The sequence below is a fragment of the Gymnoscopelus braueri genome, assembly GCF_963280865.1.
Source record: "Gymnoscopelus braueri genome assembly, chromosome: 18".
Classification (NCBI taxonomy): Eukaryota; Metazoa; Chordata; class Actinopteri; order Myctophiformes; family Myctophidae; genus Gymnoscopelus; species Gymnoscopelus braueri.
The window spans coordinates 45,654,604-45,676,567 of record NC_137618.1 but is presented as its reverse complement, the minus strand read 5'-3'; the positions used below and the strand labels follow the sequence as shown (position 1 = coordinate 45,676,567).

General features: G+C 40.8%; 3 protein-coding genes across 4 annotated transcripts in view; all 3 read right to left on the bottom strand.

Annotated features, from left to right (window-relative positions):
- Positions 1-21,964, bottom strand: part of LOC308073693 (uncharacterized protein) — a 285,484-nt gene that overhangs the window by 150,945 nt on the left and 112,575 nt on the right. The window lies entirely within an intron of this gene.
- Positions 3,026-5,766, bottom strand: LOC308073583 (ADP-ribosylation factor-like protein 4C). The gene has a single exon (XM_080412568.1). It carries the CDS (start codon positions 4,829-4,831, stop codon positions 4,253-4,255), a length of 579 nt encoding a protein of 192 aa, XP_080268694.1. The 5' UTR covers positions 4,832-5,766; the 3' UTR covers positions 3,026-4,252.
- The window catches only part of LOC308073690 (uncharacterized protein), a 94,739-nt gene continuing 80,094 nt past the window's right edge, over positions 7,320-21,964 (bottom strand). For both annotated transcript variants that reach the window (XM_080412758.1, XM_080412759.1), the window contains 8 exons: positions 21,654-21,964; positions 18,117-18,380; positions 17,067-17,324; positions 10,011-10,268; positions 8,944-9,189; positions 7,929-8,030; positions 7,790-7,805; positions 7,320-7,689 (listed from right to left, as the gene is read on the bottom strand). The exon at positions 21,654-21,964 is cut by the window's right edge and continues 25 nt beyond it. In XM_080412758.1, coding sequence (XP_080268884.1) covers positions 7,632-7,689; positions 7,790-7,805; positions 7,929-8,030; positions 8,944-9,189; positions 10,011-10,268; positions 17,067-17,324; positions 18,117-18,380; positions 21,654-21,964 — 1,513 coding nt within the window. In that variant the 3' untranslated portion in view covers positions 7,320-7,631. The remainder of the gene's footprint in view (positions 7,690-7,789; positions 7,806-7,928; positions 8,031-8,943; positions 9,190-10,010; positions 10,269-17,066; positions 17,325-18,116; positions 18,381-21,653) is intronic.

Below are 21,964 nucleotides of genomic sequence, written 5' to 3'. Positions count from 1 at the left end.
CCCCCGACCCCCCCCCCCCCCCCCCCCCCGCGTTGCCATAGCAATGGGCTGTACTTAGAGGACAAGGGCTCTGTCTGTGAGCTCTGCTGGCTTCTAAAAAAATGCTTTTTCTTTACATAAGACGGCTTTCCTGGAGATACTCCATTCTCCCAGTCTATTTACCCCCAAACATTACTGCCATTCCCGGAGCATCTCCCTCCCAGCCTTAGCCACACACTTTCTCCTACACTACACGTACTATTGTTGAAATACGATAGGTATGGGAGGGAGCTAGCTAGTGCTTGTGGCTTTGGCATGCAGTGACTCAGCAATCCTTATTGATTAAAAGTATAGATTTTTGTGTGGAGGAGGTGAGGGCCATGGCTCACAGCACCAGGTAAATGAATGCCAAAAGGCTGTGGCCAGGTCGTCTTTTAGTGCGTTCTGCACTTTCAGCTTACGTCAGTGCAGGCATGCACCATCTCCATTTGGTTTCACAGTCAGCATCAATTTGTGTGGGAGTACAGTTCAGGAGCTGTACCAAATACAACTCCCTGTTCAGTGGTATAAAGTAACTGTGCAATTACTTAAGTACTGTACGTACAATGTCATGTACCTTTTACTTTACTTGAGTATTTCCATTTTTACTTTTATTACTTCTACTCCACTCCATCTCAGAAGCAAATATTGTTACTCCACTGACATTATTTGACAGCTTTAGTTACTAGTTACTTTGAAGATTATTATTTAATAATCTATTATTTTTGATTATTATTCCCAAACATACATCAACCATTTAAGGCCTATGTTATACTTTGGCTATTAGAAAATAGCAGATCTACAAGCTCACGACGCATCGGGATGTTGTGAGCTTGTAGATCGGCTATGTGGGTTAAGTGCTTTGGATGCTATTTTAAATCATTCTGCTGCGGGGTCCCCCCTGGAACCCCCCTAAGGGCCCCCGAGGAGTCCCCAGACCCCAGTTTGAGAACCACCGGCCTAAGGGATCGAGCGGCTTCAAAGAGATAGATCCCCAGACCAACAGAGACTTTGCAGAGGACGTGAATATTCACACTCTCAACTTACTCCCATATGAGCAAAGCCACTTACCCACATTAACCCCGGTGTCCCTATTTTCGGCCTGTCATTATAGGCTAACCGTTTTAAAATGAGCGGGAAAAGAATCAGCTCTACAACTTCACAACGTGTAACATCACAATGAGTTCTGAGCTTGTAGATTGGTTATTCTTTTGTGGATTAACCCCCTGATCGGCGGAAATGAATGCATAATTCCCACTTGTTTTGAAATAATTAAAATGTGAGACCCCTGTAAGACACTTTATAGTGAAAACAATATATCAAATCACTTTGACCGAGGACAAGGGCTGGGCAAAATGTGCAAAATCATATATCATAATAAAAAACTAAATGTCTACCTAAGACCTCGATATCGATATTGTGATGGTATGGTATTGTGCCAATAATATATTTCCCCTCAAACCTTTCAGAAATAGTGCAAATAGATCTGGAAGATGGAAAGTACCGTAGATCTAGACCCTCACAATGTGCCATGACACGTTGTGAGCAAGTTCAATGTCCCGAAACTCGTCTTGTGTATTTTCTTCATGGTGTAGAGGGGGAGAAAGTACAAGCCCCTGTGGGAATGAAGTACATTTAAGTTGCTCAAAAACTGTTATGCATATCACAATATTATGATATATACATAATCCCAGATTATCTAGTCTCATGTCAGGATATTGATATCATATCTAAAAGCAAGGACTGTATTAAAACCCTTAGGAGGCAATTTGTTCTTTAACTCATTAAGACCTGACTGAGACCGATTCTACAAATGCCTTCTAAACCAATAGTTATTTCAAGATTCTTTTCAAACATGTTAGCAGATGTACAAGCTGGCAGCAGGGCACAAAGTGACATGCTGTGAGCTTGTATATCTGCTATTTTTTAAACAGTCATGGTAACACATTTTGATGGGGACCCCCCGGAACCCCTACAAGGACCCCATGGGGGTCCCCGGACCCCACTTTGAGAACCACTGGATTAAACAACCAACCTACCCCTCACTTCGGTGCTCACCTCCCAACTTGTAGATTTACGATATATGTTTGCCATACACCTGTTTTTGACATTGTCCTAAACATTACCACAACACGTTATCAAATGACAAATCAATCAATCCACCAACCAACCAAATCAGTCAATCGATCAATGAACAACAGATCAAGCCATCTGCCAGAAGCAGATAAGTGGTTTTCCATTTTGTTATGGTCGTAAAGCTTTAGAGGCCACAGCATTGTGCATAAAAACACTGCATTGCAGATCCATAAATTTCACAAACGAGCTCGTGCTTGCTGCTAGATGAGTGTTCACTTCACATACAATAATATGGCTTCAGTCAGACTAAAACAAGTCTGCAGTTCCACACAGCAGAGCAACGTTTCTGGCCATTAAAAACAAGCAACAAGATGTATTTTTAAGGGAGATTTTCATTCAAAATCGATTCCTGTTCTTCACCTTCAGCAAATATTTTGAACTCTGTGACCTTCAACCTATGGACAGGCTGTCTCTCTCTCTCTCTCTCTCTCTCTCTCTCTCTCTCTGGTCCACACCATGGAGTTGTAAATGTTTGTCCATTGAACAGTACTAATAAGATAAAGATCAATCAATCAGCCCAGGTCAGTAGTTCACAGGGCCTTGTCCTGATTATCTGTTGATAACGACATCTTTCCTGCAGGCAATATAATCTACATCATGTTATATACATCAGTGGTTCTCAACCTTTTTTTTATTTCAAGGACCCCTCGTCTCATATAGATTAGGCCATGCACGCACAGTATTGATACTAATATTTGATCTCTGGGTCCCGATCTACAGTGTTTATTTAAGTCTGAGAGTGTACCCATACGGGTCCATTTGGTTCCATTTGTACACTCTCAAGAGTTACAGACCCGTTTTAGGGTCTGTTTGGACCCCTAGCTGGTCATCCTCGGACACCCATGTTGAAAATCAGTTCATTATCATCTATATTCGACCAAACACAACCATATGAAAAATAATCACCCGCGTTGTCACTTTTATATCTTTTAATATTCAAAAATACTTCAATTTTGGCTTCTTTCTTTTTCTTTTCTTTTTTTTCTTTCAGTACATAATCAGCCTGGATTTGCTCTTCTATACAGTGTAGTACTCTACTATTTTGTTGTTTTATGAAATGAAAAAAAGTGCAAAGTAGTGGACCAGGTCACAGACAATGTTATTATCCTCATAGGCCCACCACACATAGTAAAGGCTACTTCAATGCTCCAAAAAACAAAACTTGTTATCATCATCTGCATGACATCCATAATAATCCATAACCACAGGTCTCACACCACATACAAGTCCTTGGCATCAATCAGTCTTTTCTTGTGAATGGAAGCAGGGGCGCACACATTTGAATATGACCCCAAGCCACGTGCAAAATAAAAATAAACTCATGGTTCCAGAGAAGCATTCCATTGAAGACCTGGTGGAAATACAAAATATCCAAAATGAAAGGAGAAAAAAAGTACTTAGTGGGCTACAACAAGGATGGAAGCTTCTTCGAATTTAAATGTCCGTCTACTGTACGTACGTTGAAAATCCATGGTAAAGCAGCAAATAACGGTGCCAGCCCGTTTTTTTTATTTTGATCTTTTTTTCATCTGTCTTGAATGCTGTAGTTCATACAATGTCCTTTCAAGTTTATTTTTCTTTATTTGGTTAATCTTAGTATATATTTCTTGCACCCATAAGAGGGACGCTCTCGCGTGCAAAAGCATCATTCAGCAGGGGGTTGGTTCACACAGCCTCTTAACGACTTTTTGACAATAACCCGGAAAAGATGAAAGGATGTCGGCTACAAAAGAATCACTGCAAAGTAAACCACTTTTTTGGGGGGGTGGCGGGCGGGCGGGCAACACTGGCATACCCGGGTAGCATTTCTGGTTACAGTAATTTTTAAGCAGTCCCATGATGCAGTGGTTCTCAAAAGTGGGGTCCAGGGACCCTCAAGGTTCCAAATGGATTCTAATACAGGTCTGTATAACTCAGAGAGTGCACAAATGGAACCAAATGGACCATTTACGGGTCTGTAACTCTGAGAGCGTACTAATGGGACCAAATGGTTCCATTTGTTCACTCTCAGAGTTATGGGGGTCCTTAAAAAAAACGTTTGAGAACCAGTGCCAACATTGTCCATAAGCGCTATGCATCCACTGTGGGCCGCCAGTCGCTATCGCTTCTTCTTCTGCTTTAGAGTTTTCCTCCGTTTCACGATCATCTCGTAGAGCTTGTCCATGCCCTCGTGCAGGCCCTCGCCTATGATGGCGCAGGCGGGCTGGACGTGGTAGGTGGTGGACGGCGTGAGCTCGTGCAGCGCCAGCTGCTTCTCGATGTCGGCCACCGGCAGCGACTTGGGCAGGTCCTGCTTGTTGGCGATCACCAGCAGCGGCGTGCCTTGGTTCTCCGCGAACTTGGTGACTTTGTGCAGCTCCGTCTTGGCCTCCTCCAGCCGGTCCACGTCCACCGAGTCCACCACGTAGATGATGCCGTCCGTGCAGCGGCTGTACGACTTCCACAGCGGCCGGAGCTTCTCCTGGCCGCCCACGTCCCAGAAGTGGCAACTTATCCCCTTGGCCGTGCCATTGCTGAGCTTGATCTTCTCCGTGTTGAAGCCGATGGTGGGCACCGTGTTGACGAACTCGTTGAATTTGAGTCTGTAGAGGACGGTGGTCTTGCCGGCGGAGTCCAACCCCAGCATCACGATGTGCAGCGACTGGAAGGCAGAGATGTTGGAGAAACTGTTGCCCATCTTTTCAAAATAGCAAAAAGGTGGAGGTTGTTGGAGGGGGGGGGGGGATTTGGTCTGGCGTGGCGGGGCCCCCCTTTCTTATCCCAACCCGTCTGAAAACAACGCCGAGCCTCGCCGCGGGTAAATACTCCACACCCTCTCGTAAAAGAGGAAAATAAAAGGGTTGCTGGTGTATCCGTGTCCCAGCAGGTCCCCCCAGTGAATGGACGATGTGCTGCTGGTGCTGGTGGCTGGGGTCCTTGATCTCCTCTCTCTCAGTAGCAGGGAGGGATGACGCCCGCGTCGGCAGGACGCAGCAGCGCAGCGACGTTCATTAACATTCTCCTCAGGTCCACAACATCTCCCACTATATATATAACACACACTACAGGAGGAGGGAGGATTCTATTTGCCGTTCAAATAAATTATATAAAATATATATAACACACTACAGGACAGCTCAAGGATGAGGAGGGGGTTTCTATCTAATGCTGTTAAAATAAAATGACAGCAAAAACAAAACACACCCTGTCCCTGAGACCCAGCCAATTATACCGTCACGCACTTGTCTCCTCCGTGCGTTATTGTAGCCTCTATAGGCTAAGTCCTTTTGGGCAACGGCAGTATTTTGGGCAACGGCAGTATTTTGGGCAACGGCAGTCCTTTTAGGGCAACGGCAGTCCTTTTAGGGCAACGGCAGTCCTTTTGGGCAACGACAGTCGCCCCCCAAAAAAACGGCAGTCACCAAAAAACGGCAGTCGCCCCCCAAAAAAGACGCAAAAATAGACGCTCCTCTTTTCCTCCGTATTTCAAATACAAATCCACCCTTTAAATGTCAACAGGCATCCAGTGGGTTGAGTGGTTAGGAGGCGAGGTCCTGTACTGAATAAATGAATGTCTTTCAGGTTATTTTTCGGTGTGTTTTCAGCTCCTTCTCCAACGACCTGACGCTGCAGAAGCTCTGCTGTTTCTGTCTGTCTGGATGGAGGATCCACACCGCAGTGGAGCTGAGCGGGGTTGCCAGATGTTGTGTGAAAGAAACAAGCAACAAAAAAAAGAAGCCTTCCCTTGACTATTATTATAGGGCCACATGAGCACTTTAAACCGTACTGTATACATTGGCTATTTGAAAATAGCCGATCTACAAGCTCACGCGTTGTGAGCTTGTTGATCTGCTATTTTCCAAAAAATCTTGGAGAAAATGTGGAACATTTGGAATATTTTTTTTCCTACATTCTAACTAACACAAATGCTCCCTGGCACAAAATATTTTCTGATGGGGGTTAGGTTAGGGACAAATGCATGTTAATTTTGGGGTCCTTGAAATAAAAATGTTTGAGAACCACCGCAAGGCCAAATAAACAACTACACTTTAGAAACAAGTCCAATAAACAACCACACTTATAGAAACAAGTCCAATAAACAACCACACTTATAGAAACAAGTCCAAATAAATAACTACACTTTTGAAATAAGCCCCCCCAAAAAAACGCAACCCGCAACTATCAACATTTACAAGTGACTTTAGAGAAAAACAAGCCCACAGTCGCTTATAATAAACGGACATGGCAACCCTAGACGCGAAGCTCCACCCAGTCAGGCCCATGTGTCTCACACACACACACACACACACACACACACACACACACACACACACACACACACACACACACACACACACACACACACACACACACACACACACACACACACACACACACACACACACACACACACACACACACACACACACACACACACACACACACACACACACACACACACACGCACGCACGCACGCACGCACGCACTACGCACACAAACACCCACACACACCCACACACACACACACACACACACACACACACACACACACACACACACACACACACACACACACACACACACACACACACACACACACACACACCTCATAGCCTAGTCCTGTCCCTATTGATTAACATTATATTGATTGACTTTGATGTTATCTTTCTGTTAGACAGCCCAACATGCAACAATGCAATTCCTATAATAAACAACAATAACAACAATGACAACGTAGGCAATGGTTGAAAAAGTACTCACATTTTTTACTGAAGTATCAAAGTATCAATACTGCAATGTAGAAAATACTCTGAAGTGGGAATTCAACATTTACTTGAGTAGGCTACAAAAGTAAGTACAAAAGTATTGGCAGCAAAACGTACTTAAAAGTAGAAAGTAGCTACTCATTATGCAGAATGTCCCATTTCACATTTTCTAATGTATGAAATGTACAAATCTTTTGAAAATAGCTGATCTACAAACTTAGATCTAGAGCTTGTATATATATATATATATATATATATATATATATATATATATATATATATATATATATATATATATATATATGTATATGTATATGTATATGTATATGTATATGATGTATATATATATATATATATATATATATATATATATATATATATATATATATATATATATATATATATATGTTGTTGTCATGGTCACATAAGAGATGTTTGTGTTTATGTCCGCAATGAACATAATCTCTGCAAGAGCTTAAGCAACTGTGACACCTTGTGGTAGAATAGGCAAACGCAGATGGTTCATTGATTTTGAAAAAAAAATGTAATGTTTTTTTTAAACACAAATCTTCTCTACTGGGGGTCCCTGGCACAAAACATGTTCAGATGGGGGGTCCGCGGCCAAGTATATATTTGGGGACCTTGTTGGCATGAAAAGGTTTGAGAATCACTATAGCCTGTTGGCAGAGATAATAATTTGTCTATATGCATCAAGGGCCCACATGATTGGTTCAAAGATGGCTTTCATCCTCACTTTGCTTTGTCTCCTTGTGTTGATCTTGATCGGGTCTATAAATGAAAAGACAAATGTTTAGCAGCCAGAAGCAAAGAAAACAAATCTACTACTGTAATTTTGGAGAATATATACATAGAGCAATAATGTGCTTACCTGACACAACATCGACCTGTAAAAACAAGGCCACATAAGATTCCTTTAAATTGTTTTACGATGGTATTCTGTATATTTTATGGAGAGTTGCTGGGTGATTGTAATTGAGATGTAATCCATCTAATGTAGTACTACTCACCACTAGGATACAGAAAGAGCAGCAGGATCATCACCAGTAGAACCACAACAAGTAGTCCTCCTACAATCAGTCCCACACGTAGGCTAGAACTCTGTTCCATTGCTTACAAAGAGATGGCATTATAAGTACAGTATAAGGACTGAAATACACTGCTGTGCAGTCATTGGCAAAAACCATTTATGATTTAATTATTATTATTATTTCAAAAATTATGGATTACATTTGGAAAAAAATGGTTGAACTGGTGGTATAAGCATGGGAGACCTCAGAAACATTATTTTATGATAGCTCCTAAAGAGGAAGGTTTATCTCAAGCAACCGATTCAATGTGTTTTGAATGAGCACATTTTCACTTTTATTCATGTTTTGGTCATTTTAAAGACTTGTCACCTGTTCCAGTAATATTGGCTTGAACTAGTACTTCTACCGTAGTAAAATGTTGAGGTAACATCTTGAATCGTAACACTGCACATGAAAATTAAGTTATTGTCAGTACTGTACTGTACTGTACTGTACTGTACTGTACTGTACTGTACTGTACTGTACTGTATTTATACTCCCGTGCCACTGCCATAGGTACATTGATTGATTGATCATTAAAATAACATGCTCTGAAAATGCCCGCGCCCGCCCGCAAAGTGGTCAAATGGGTGGGCGAGTTTAAGATTTTTCAAGTGGGCCCTGATGGCGAAAATCTTCAAAAACAGCCGATCTACTAAGCTCACAACGAATCACATTGTGACGCATTGTGAGCTTATAGATGTAGATTCTCCCAGGTTAGGGTTTCCAGCCAGCCCATAATATACAAAGCCTTCCTGTATTTGACAATAAAATCTTGTGTTCCATTTTTAACCAATATGGGATGTGATCTAATTTAATTGTCATAACTTTCATGAACTATGGTGGGATTGATCAGTAGGCTGAAAGACAGTATGTACAGTATATCTGCTCATGCATAGCCATAAATGTTTGTCAAACAGTATGAAACATGTATCCAAACACTCAGTTTACTTACGCTGAACATTTAAGGAGTAGGGTTCTGACATCTGGGATCCAAAATGCGTTGTCGCCACCTGACAGGTGTAATTTCCAGAGTCAGACAGAGACACAGCCTCCTTTACCCACTGAGCACCTGTGTACATATAGCTGTTTCCTCTGTACCAGGTGTAGGTTTTAGGTTTGGCATCACTGCTGCAGTCCAGAGTCACTGGGTTGCCCTCAACAACATCTCCTGGTGGATTCACCGAAATTTTCGGCTTCTCTGTAAGGTCAAGAAAGGCACAGAAAGGGTCATTAGTTATTATGTCTTTTATCAGAGATTATGTTTTCGGCCCTCTTGATCTGTAGGTTGTATAGTTAGTGTGGTTGCCCTAACAGGGCAACCAGACTATTGTTATAGATAAACTGAAAAACGCTTTATTTCAAACCGCATCTCCTCCCACAGTTTTTATCCCCCAATGTCGTGCCATATGTCAAAATGACCGGCTTGACCGGGAATCGTGCGCTTGTATTTTGCTAAGAGATTGGTTAAACAGTTTAATTGATATTGATTTATTAGTGCATTAAATTTCCCCATCCACTTTAATGGGAAAATGAAAAAACTCCCATTCAAGTATTTATTTCTCAGAAACCGTAAGAGCTAGAGTTACCAGATTTGGAGGGGAGGTTTATAATTTAGTCCGAAATTATTGAAAAAATAATTACACTAATCGGCCGCATGGTGGCGCTATAACAGCCCCATTTACGTTTTGGCCTATAACTCTTGAACCGTAGGTCGTAAAATCAAAATGTATGTTTCCCTAGATTCCTTTTTCCTTTGGAAAAAAAGAAAGTTATATTATACATATTGTTGCTGTCGGGCAGAAACCTCTTAACTTTGTGGGGTTTTTTTAAATTAATGCCCTACTTGATCAGCATCACACACAAAAGTATCAAAAGTAGCAGATCCGCAAGCTTGAACTTGTAGATCTGCTACTTTTGCTACTTTTGAATTTGAATCCTGAAGTAACAGTTTTGGACATACGATATACTGTGTAGAATCTAAAACTATTTTAATTTAAAAAAAAGCCACTATAAACGCACTTGTGTGGCTGGTTATGTTCTTCGGGGTGGATTTGACCCCCTGGACAACCGTCGATACGGTGAAGGTGTACTGCTGTCCAGCGGTCAGACCGGCGAAGGTGTGCGTCTCTGTGTGGACGGACACGCTGTCCCCGTTGTTGTCCCCCACGGTCACCAGGTAGGAGTAGGTGGCCTTGAAGTCGTTCTGTTTGACCCAGGTCAGCTTGATGGCAGTGGTGTTCACGCACTCAGCTGACAGGCCGCTCACCGCTTTGGGCTCTGTGAATAAGTACAAGCAGATGTTTTAGTTTAGACCTGACTTCACCATCACTTGAGAGCTCCTGAATATATAGAGCACTGGTTCTCAATATTGGGTCCGGGGACCCCCAGTGGTCTTTTAGGGCATTGGTTCTCAAACGTTTTAGCTCGAGACTCAAAAGAGAAAATTGATGTCTCCCTGGGACCAAAACTAGTGAAAATAAGCTTTCTGCAAGCTCATAATGTTATGAGCTTGTAGATCTGCTATTTGCACTGCTTCTTAAAAGTTTTTTTTTCTACTTCATGGGATTTCTTTCATTTCTTTTTTATTCATCCATGAAATTATTTGTTATAATGTATGAACAATTTACATTTTTCCTTTTTATTTTTAGAAAATCTTTTGAAATAACAATGATTAAAAATAGAATGTAGGAAACAAAAAATAAAGGGAAATCTACCATAAAAATGGGTCCGAGACCCCAAAATGGGTCCTGAGTCTCCTGACCCATTGTTTGGGAAACACTGCTTTAGGGGGTTCCAGGGGGTCTCCAGGAACATTAGTTAATATAGCATCAAAATCACTTTAACCACTTTAACCCTAGGTTTCCCTAGATTCCTTTTTCCTTGGGAAAAAAAAGAAAGTTATATTATACATATTGTTGCTGTCGGGCAGAAACCTCTATGGTATATCCAGGACTTAAAGCATCTATTAAACATGGTTTAGGAAGTCTAAATTAATACTATCATTTAGTATGAGAATCTGTGCCATTTTGGAGTCAAGAGGATGAGACAGCAGAATGACAAACCTATTTCAAGAATGACAGAGTAACAGCTGAGTGCCAGGTGATGAGTAGGGGGTGGGCTTGGCTGGAATTAGCTGACCACCAGCTGATGACAACAACAACAACAACAGTGTGGTGGTCACAGAAAGTAACGGAGAGGGGGGTTTTGGAGCAGAGTCACAAAGACAGCTGAATTTGGGGGGAGCAAAACCCAGTTGCTATCAAATCTAAGAATAATGCCACTCCTCTTAAATCATCTCTTTGTGTCTAAATCATTCATAGAAGGTTGAATACATATGTGTGTGGTCTTATATTGAGGCTAATGGGATGTTGAACAATGATTTCATATTATGAGCTTGTGTAAAAGTGCAGTTTAATAGATAAATGTTCTGTGTTTAAACCAAGACAGATTGTGTGACTGAGAAAAGGGCTGGTCAGGAAGCCTGCTGTTTTTAGAAGCTTGTTTGTGAGTGGACAAGAAAGAGGACAGAGAGGAGGTTCTATGTGAAATGTCTGGCTGTATATATTGTGATGTTGTTGTGATTTAAGTACACTCTGTGATTGGCAATGCAGATGTCAACGTCTATGGAAATAAATACATTTCTGTGGACAAACCCTCTTTCAAACTGGATCCTTGTTCTTCTTGCACTTAGGGAATAGTTAGGGAATGGTGATTTTCCTGTCTGATCATGGCCAATTTACGACATAATTGGCAACCACGCTGGGCCCTGTATCTTCCGGAGAGTGGACTCATTTTTAAACTGGTGTCCATTTCTCCCGTCGATCGGTGGACAAAGAATCTGTATTTTGGTCCTTTTTGGATCCGACGGGACACTTCACTATTTTCCTTTGCAACGAGGTTCCGGTTTTGAAAGGTGGGGTCGCTTAGATATATGTGATGCATTAAGCATATGTCTACGCGACAACATTGATTACGTGGCTTCACTTCCTAGCCTTAATTTAGTAATTTTACTGATTATGTAATCTCTTAAAATCCTGTAGGCCCTTCTGGTAAGGATGGAAGGCGGGGCTCATTATGGCCTTTACATTTCCTGCCTATAGTCTCGACTTTTAAAGTGTTACTATTTTTATGGAATTAAAGCAAGGATTCCGGTTATTGGCACTTGGCTCTGATCAGGCATTTGTACACCGGCTCCCTGGTTAAACACGGTGCTTTTTCTGGGGCGTCTAAAATGTCTTTTAAAATGGTGGTGGTGATGATGATACGGTTGAATGATACGGTTGAATGATGATAAGGTTGGATGTTGAGGATGGGTGTTGAATGGACTTGTATGGGTGATGATGGATGTGGTTGGATGGTGACTGCTGGTGTTTTGAGTTGTTTTACTCTCTTTTTTCTTGCTTTCTGGTGATGGGTGGAGTGGATTTTGTGGTGGCTTTTCGGCCTTCTTGGTGAACACGACTCTTTGGTGTCATGGCTTTTCGGCTGTGTACTGCTTATCTTGAATTGTCACTTTCGTGGTAATGCTATTTCATTTCAAATTGGCAGTGTTGATGCTAAGTTGATTTTGATTCTGTTTGTGTGTTGTTTTGGGCTTGAGCGTTCTTCACGTTATGAAGCTGGTCTTGCCTTTGTTTGTTTACTGGCGGTGGTGACGCGGTACTGTTGTTTGGTGTCTTTGTTGTGTGGTTGGTGATGTAAGTTGTGGGTGTATGTGAGAGTGTGTGTGCGGGGGAGTTTGTCTCATTGTATGGTCTTGTACTGAGTGTGTCTTTGTGTTGTTGAGAAGTCTAGTATTGTTATTTATAGAACACAAAATCAGCTTTAACTGATGTAATTATGTTTTCGGTTATAACAGCATGACTTGTGCTTGTAACAATTGCCTGCCTTCCAAAGGTGTTTTTGCTAAAAGTTATGTGATTATTTTGATGTTTTAGGAGATGTGAGTGTATGTGTGTGTGTGTGTGTGTGTGTTGTTTGTTGACACGTGCGATTATTTTTTTTCCCTGGAGGGGGCGCGGTCTGTGATGTGATCTGTGTCTTGGGAAGGTGATTTTGTTTTGTTTATTTTCTTTTTTACGCCTGGATGTTGAGAGTTTTTCGGTGCCGCTGTGTGCTTGGGATAGCTTGGACCCAGTGCTGTTTTTTGGGGTTGGAGGGTTTCATTTTTTTACAACACATTTTTTGTAGGATATGTGTTGTAAGAGGGGAGAGATGTGAAATAATTGTGTAGATATTCAATTGATGAACAGAAACATAACTATTCAAAATAATAGTGAAAGTGAAAGAATCTTTTTGAACTGTTAAAGTAATCTACAAAGAAGACAGTAAAAAGTGAATTTAGGAATATCATTGGAATGTTATAAGCAAGGGTTAAATTTGATCGATTACAGACCTTGTTGATATTCGTGTGAAAAATATTTAATTGAATACTACTAAAGTTTTATTAGATAGAAACGATTTCGGTCTGTTTTGTGCTTATTCATGGCAGTTTTAATTGTTTGACTGGTCTAGTGTATTGTTGTGATGTGCTGTTCCTGTTGGTGTTAGATCGAGGCCTTTTTCGGGGAGATTACAAATCTGGGTGTGCACGCCTGGAACATTTCTGTTACTCTGGCCAGAAACAGAATCTTGTATTCTCTTTGGAGGGAGCTGAGGTTGATCACAGCTGGAATAGCATGGCGCGGCCATGTTTTGGATCTGTTAAATAATACTCTAGAAGTTGAGGAGCGGGGTGGTCGCGACACTTACGTTCTTTGATTGATTGACAAATTGTTTAGTTGAACTGAGCCATGAGTGATGCGCAGAGAGAGCGGATTTTAAAATTAAGGTTTTGGATATAATTAGAGGTTAAAAAGGGGGATTAAGCCATGTGCATTGGGGAGTTAAGAGAAGGTATCAAACCTTTTCTTTGCAGGTTTTCTTGAAAAGATACAGACTTTTCTTTGTTGTGCTTGGATGTTAGATAAAACTTTGCCTTAAATTGAGTGACAACTTGTTAACAGTTCCGGTCTGAGTCATTATTCTTTATATATCACAAATTGAGTAAAATGCAGAGTTTCAGTGGTGAGCTAAAAACCTAATTCAATGGCTCACCACTGGGGCTAAAAATAAGCTGAAACTTTTTGTCCAAGGAATAGATAATATTTATTAAGCATGCAACAGGAGATCTGTGCTCATTGGTGACTTGAAATTACCACATATTTTGTTTGTTTGTCTTATCTAATCAGGAGCAGAGGGAACATTTGGTCCCATTTTGGAGATGTAAGGTGAGTGCTGGGGTATTGGTTACAATGGTGGATGAGAATAGTTTTTGGGAACAGACCTAAAGCGACTGATATGTTTACAATGTCAGTGGGTGGTTATTATTAGCTATACTCCCAGTGGGGTTTGACAAACAGCGATGGATCTTGGGGGAGGGGATTGATTAGCAGTTCCCATGCCCAGGTGTCGAATGGTAGGGAAAGTTAGTAAGCTAGTTAATAGATGTCAGACAGATAGGGGGGTCTGTTCCATTTGTTTAAACTACTCTGACACCCTTGTGATGGACACCACCAGCACTGACCATTGTAATCTGTACTTAAGTAAAATAGATTTATTAAGGAGTGTAAACATTTTGAAAATATTGAGAGTAAAAGTTCTGTTATTATAAAATGTAGGATCCAGAGGGGAACGCTTATACAGGGAGTACTATAGTAGGCCTACACATTTTGAATTATTGTCAGGACATAGAGTTAAATAGCTGCTGAAACAGTAAAAATTGTATTTATTATTAGGAAAATGCTAAAACGTTCTGATGTATGAGTAACAAATGGGAATCATTGTTTTGTAAAATATAACAAAGAGAAAAAATTTGAAAAGTAACATAGTAGCCTGTAATGTAAGATTGAGTCAATGTTATGTAGGAATAAAACGATTAGGTCATAGCTAAAATATACTGTATGTTTAGATTCTGTAGGAACGTTTTTTCCAAGTGTTTTTATAAACTAAGAACAGATTGAGATGGAGAAAGTTGGAGACACTGGCATGGGAGGAATTTGGAGATGATGACAGTCCAGAGGGGTGACCATGGCGGAGTGGCAGCAAGGAGGAGTCGGTGGGATGTCAAAAGGAGCACGCCAAAGATATCGCTAGGACAGCTGCCATACCCAAATGATTCTCCAATCTGCACTGCACTGCATCTCCACTGCTTCTACTGAGATCTACCGCTTCGATCCGACATCATCTACACAGCTCTGTGTCATCGTATCAGCAGGGTGGAGGGATTCCAGGAGGGTCAACTTCTGAACCCAGCTCTACAAACGTCCACGACGAGGTCCGGTTTGACAGCTCAGCGCAACAACACAGGATGGCAGAATGACGGAGGTTTATAGAGCCACAGACATCAAGCAGACGGCTATATGTTTCAGAATCCAGTTCTACTGGCCTTTGAGATTCAACAAAATTTCATCTGCAGAATGAAGGTTACTACACACGGGTGGATAATCCCATATGTTCTTTGTCGTACGTCCAGCGCTGAAAATAGCTGTGGGCGCATACCCAAAAAGGCAGTGATTTCAAGGAAGTGGCTTGTTGAAAGTCTTTTTCGTGGCTTCAGTTTTTGGACAATGAGGAACAGTTTTTGTTTTAATGACTGATCATTCTACAGGTGCAAACATGGACATTCAAAGAAGGAGGCTTACCAGAAACATTGCGTTGTTAGTATAAGCGGAAAAAAGAAAGAACAGAGATCATATCTGTGCGCGTGAACACTAAGAACATTTCATGTTAAAGTATGTTATATGGTGTGTTTTGACTGATAACCCTATGAAGATTGCTTTTCATTTCCATTTGTCTACAGAGAAATAAGCGTTGATTTGTTACTAGTTCCATAACCCACAAGAGGGGTCATTATTATGCTAAACCAATACACAGGAAAATCTGTTTATCTAAAAAAGATTTTGGAGATCACCTTCAAGTAAGGAGTGAGATAAGTCTCTGGATATCCCTTTTTATGGAGGATTATTGATCATCCTCCAAGAGGGGAAGTTGTATGGTATATCCAGGACTTAAAGCATCTATTAAACATGGTTTAGGAAGTCTAAATTAATACTATCATTTAGTATGAGAATTTGCAAATGAAGCTGTGACATTTTGGAGTCAAGAGGATGAGACAGCAGAATGACAAACCTATTTCAAGAATGACAGAGTAACAGCTGAGTGCCAGGTGATGAGTAGGGGGTGGGCTTGGCTGGAATTAGCTGACCACCAGCTGATGACAACAACAACAACAACAACAACAACAGTGTGGTGGTCACAGAAAGTAACGGAGAGGGGGGTTTTGGAGCAGAGTCACAAAGACAGCTGAATTTGGGGGGAGCAAAACCCAGTTGCTATCAAATCTAAGAATAATGCCACTCCTCTTAAATCATCTCTTTGTGTCTAAATCATTCATAGAAGGTTGAATACATATGTGTGTGGTCTTATATTGAGGCTAATGGGATGTTGAACAATGATTTCATATTATGAGCTTGTGTAAAAGTGCAGTTTAATAGATAAATGTTCTGTGTTTAAACCAAGACAGATTGTGTGACTGAGAAAAGGGCTGGTCAGGAAGCCTGCTGTTTTTAGAAGCTTGTTTGTGAGTGGACAAGAAAGAGGACAGAGAGGAGGTTCTATGTGAAATGTCTGGCTGTATATAGTGTGATGTTGTTGTGATTTAAGTACACTCTGTGATTGGCAATGCAGATGTCAACGTCTATGGAAATAAATACATTTCTGTGGACAAACCCTCTTTCAAACTGGATCCTTGTTCTTCTTGCACTTAGGGAATAGTTAGGGAATGGTGATTTTCCTGTCTGATCATGGCCAATTTACGACACCTCTTAACTTTGTGTTTTTTTTTAAATTAATGCCCTACTTGATCAGCATCACACACAAAAGTATCAAAAGTAGCAGATCCGCAAGCTTGAACTTGTAGATCTGCTACTTTTGCTACTTTTGAATTTGAATCCTGAAGTAACAGTTTTGGACATACGATATACTGTGTAGAATTTAAAACTATTTTAATTTTAAAAAAAGCCACTATAAACGCACTTGTGTGGCTGGTTATGCTCTTCGGGGTGGATTTGACCCCCTGGACAACCGTCGATACAATGAAGGTGTACTGCTGTCCAGCGGTCAGACCGGCGAAGGTGTGCGTCTCTGTGTGGACGGACACGCTGTCCCCGTTGTTGTCCCCCACGGTCACCAGGTAGGAGTAGGTGGCCTTGAAGTCGTTCTGTTTGACCCAGGTCAGCTTGATGGCAGTGGTGTTCACGCACTCAGCTGACAGGCCGCTCACCGCTTTGGGCTCTGTGAATAAGTACAAGCAGATGTTTTAGTTTAGACCTGACTTCACCATCACTTGAGAGCTCCTGAATATATAGAGCACTGGTTCTCAATATTGGGTCCGGGGACCCCCAGTGGTCTTTTAGGGCATTGGTTCTCAAACGTTTTAGCTCGAGACTCAAAAGAGAAAATTGATGTCTCCCTGGGACCAAAACTAGTGAAAATAAGCTTTCTGCAAGCTCATAATGTTATGAGCTTGTAGATCTGCTATTTGCACTGCTTCTTAAAAGTTTTTTTTTCTACTTCATGGGATTTCTTTCATTTCTTTTTTATTCATCCATGAAATTATTTGTTATAATGTATGAACAATTTAAATTTTTCCTTTTTATTTTTAGAAAATCTTTTGAAATAATAATGATTAAAAATAGAATGTAGGAAACAAAAAATAAAGGGAAATCTACCATAAAAATGGGTCCGAGACCCCAAAATGGGTCCTGAGTCTCCTGACCCATTGTTTGGGAAACACTGCTTTAGGGGGTTCCAGGGGGTCTCCAGGAACATTAGTTAATATAGCATCAAAATCACTTTAACCACTTTAACCCTAGGCAATTTGAAAATAGCTCACAACGCGCGCGATCTTGACAAACAGAAATATGGAATATTTTTAACCGTTTTAACGAGACAAATCTTGTATGGAGGTCCCTCCCTGGCACACAAATATTTTCAGATGGTGGTCCGTGCCGTGTGCCAAATACCTTTTTATTTAGGGGTCCTTGACATGAAAACGTTTGAGAACAACTGAACATAGAGATTTACTTGTGTAGCTGGAGGCCTGCTCGGCGGTGGAGTGACTTCCCGGTGCTGCCTCCGTGGTGACGTAAAACGTGTATTTTGTCCCTGGATCCAGGCCAGTGACCACGGCGCTGTTGACCGTTACGTCCACCAGCTCTGCGGTGGTTGGGTTGCTGGTTTGAATCCTGTATGTAAAGTACGACTGGTGTCCTTCAGGGTGTGACCACTGTACTTTAACAGAGGTGGTGGATTCAGGACTGGCTGTGAGCTCCTGCACCGGGTTGGGTACTGCAAGCAATATAGCAAAAGCACATTACTACTTACTATAATATATATATATATATATATATATCGTTACTGTCCGGCAGAAACCTCTTATCTCCATATTCTTTTTCCCTAGATTCCTTGGGTCATGACGCAACTCCCCATATAGGCCACGCCCATTTGCGTCAGAATAGATTTTCCGCCATTTTGAATTTTCTTCAAAACACACTTTTATCTTCTCCTCCCACATATTTTCTCCAAATTTCACAAAAATTGGTACACATGATCTCTGGACCGATGCGGTAATCTGGACCGAAACAGAATTTGGATAGTCCATACCGTTCGTCCGTAAATGGCTTCCAAAGTTAGCGGAAGGGGCCCGTTTTACAAAAAAGGCCACAAATCACGAACAGAACGTCCAGTCAATCCCAAATTTGAATCACATGTCAAGGGTGGTTTACTCAACAAATTCCCAAAAGCATTTCCACTTTGATCCATAGGGGGCGCCACAAATGCTCAAAATGTAACCGTTTGATGCAAAAACCTTATGTTGGGGGATCAATCCTCTCAAAATGAAACGCAAGTGATCTCAGGAGTTATGTGACAATGTAATTGGCGCAGCCTCCGACGGTATTCCTTCCAGCGTATTCCTCGAGTCCCGGCGGCAGCGACCCGCGACTCGCGTCGGTGCAACCACACTCTGCAATTGCCCTGAATTGCGACGCGTCTAGTTAGAATCAGAATCAGCTTTATTGTCACAGGTTTACAGTGGTGGAAAAAGTATTACATTTCCTTTACTTTAAATGATGCCTGTAGAAATACTGTTAAAAGTATGAAAGTATTGGTATCAAAATGTACTTAAAGTACCAAAAGTAAAAGTAATCATTATGCAGAATGTGATTACACAAGTTTTCAAATGTATAAAAAATCTTTTGAAAAAAGCCGATCTACAAGCTGCGTCGCATCGTGAGCTTGTAGATCGGCTATTTTCAAATGGCCGAAATGTATATAGGGCTGAAATGGTTAATGTATGTTTTGTAATAATAATCGAAATATACAAAGTAACTAGTAACTAAAGTTTTCAAATAATTGTTGTGAGATATTTGCCTCTGAGAGTGGAGTAGAAGTAAAAGTACTGAAAATTGGAAATAAAGTAAAAAAGTAAAGTAAAAAAAAACTCAAAATTGTACTTAAAGACGGGGTGCCGTGATTTGCAGTGATCCCCCCCCCCTAAAACATAATCATCAGGTATTATGGTTATACTAGGAGGAAGATTTTTTTCAAAAAAGTGTACACAAATTGTTAAAATTATGTTTTTATGTGGACACGCCTCCAGTTCATTAAGTATACCTGGTTCTCACCTTAGCACCTCCTCCACCACCTTAGCACCACCCACCTGTCCTAGTCCCTCCTCCTCCTCATGCCCACACCTGTTGTGTTATGATAATGAGGGGGAGGGTATGTTTTTACTATGTCACTAAAACGCTGTTTCTCTATTGGCACGTTTGACCGTCACCCTCAGGGGTTTCAGCCTCAAGGTAACAACTCAAAATAGTCAGAGAAGACATAAAACACCATAAAAACACCACCAGGGGGCTTAATGAAGTTCTATCAACCTCATAGACACATGAAAAACAGAAAAAGTGCAAAACCATGGCACCACCTCTTTAAGTACAGTACTTGAGTAAATGTACTTAGTTACTTTACACCACTGCAGGTTTACAAGTGTATAACAGTGGGTGAAATTAGCTCTAAATAGTTTTTGTTATTTTCATAAGAGAAAGGGGAGAAGAAGAATGGTATTTGTATTGAGTATAGCCTAACCCCGCCAAACAGGTTAGACACATTACTCATTATCATCTCTCTCTTTCCTTCTAGAGAAATACACACACACTACCGGGGAAGCCTGCTTGGGCATGCATGTTTTTTGTTCATGGCAGCATACTGAGTATGCAGGGGGCAGTGGTGAAAAAAGTGCTCAAATGTTTTACTGAAGTAAAAGTAGCTATACCACATTATAAAAATACTCTGTTACAAGCAAAAGGCCTGTGTTCAAAATGTTACTTGAGTAAAAGTACAAAAGTATTGGCATCAAAATATACTTAAAGTACCAAAAGTATAAGTACTAAAATGTTTGAAAATAGCAGATCTACAAGCTCACAACGCGTCGCATTGTGAGCTAGATCGGCTATTTTCAAATAGCCTAGGTATAAATTAAGGCTTAAGTGGTTAATGTGTGTTTTATAATGTAATAATGTATTTTCTGCAAAGTAACTAGTAACTAAAGTTTTCAAATAATTGTAGTGAGTAAAAGTACAATATTTGCCTCTGAGATGTAGTGGAGTAAAAGTAAAAATATAGACAATTGGAAATACTTCAGTAAAGTAAAACTACCTCAACATTGTACTTAAGTACAGTACTTGAGTAAATGTACTTAGTTACTTTACACCACTGGCTGGGGGGCTTTTATATACTGTTGGCATTGCTTGTCAACAGTATAGAGAGACTAGGAAACAGGGAGAGAGAGAGATTGTGCTGGCCAAGTGACATGCAAAATCTATTGTTGCAATGTGACAGCTCTGTTTAGACATGTCTTTATTCCCTTTTGATTGTACATACTTGTCATAGTTTTGATCCGTGGTGAAAAAAGTACTCACATTTTGTACTTAAGTAAAAGTATCAATAGTGCAATGTAGAAATACTCTGTTACAAGTACAAGTCCGGAATTCAAAATGTACTTGAGTAAAAGTACAAAAGTATTGGTATCAAAATATACTTAAAGTACAAAAGTAAAAGTACTCATTATGCAGAATGTTCCATTTAACAAGTTCAAAATGTTTACAAATCTTTTGAAAATAGCAGATCTACAAGCTCACAATACGCCGCATCGCGACGCATTGTGAGCTTGTAGATGGGCTATTTTCAAATGGCCGAAATATATAGAGAGCTGAAGTGGTTAATGTATGTTTTGTGATAATTATCTAAATCTAAGTAACTAGTAACTAAAGCTGACAAATAATTGTAGTGGAGTAAAAGTACAATATTTGTCTCTGAGATTTAGTGGAGTATTGTAAAGTAAAAGTATTGAAAATGGGAAATACTCCATTAAAGTAAAGATTCCTCAAAAGTGTACTTAAGTACAGTACTTGGGTAAATGTACTTAGTTACTTTACACCACTGGTTTTGATTATCCTCGTTCACATTTGCTTTAGCAATGTAAACATCTGTTTTCTCATGCCAATAAAAACCCATTTGAATTGAGAGTCAGGAGTTGACAAACAGATTGTGATAACATACCTACAGTCAGCTGCAGTTTGCGGTAGAACACGGGTGTTCCTTCAGAATCACTCGTACCACCACACCAGTAGGTCCCGGCATCCTCCCCTCTCAGACCGAAGATGTTGAGCTCTACGTTCCTCTGCACAAGATCGTCCACCATTGAGAACCTCCCGCTGGTCGCCAGGGCTCTGTGTTTCGTGGTGTTCACAACTGGGTGACAGCTGGATCGATTTTCTCCTTTACAGAAGAATCTCTGCGCATTCGAGTCACCTCCGTATGGACACTTGAACAAAAGAGTGTCTCCCAAGTGAAATGGCCATTTCCTCTCC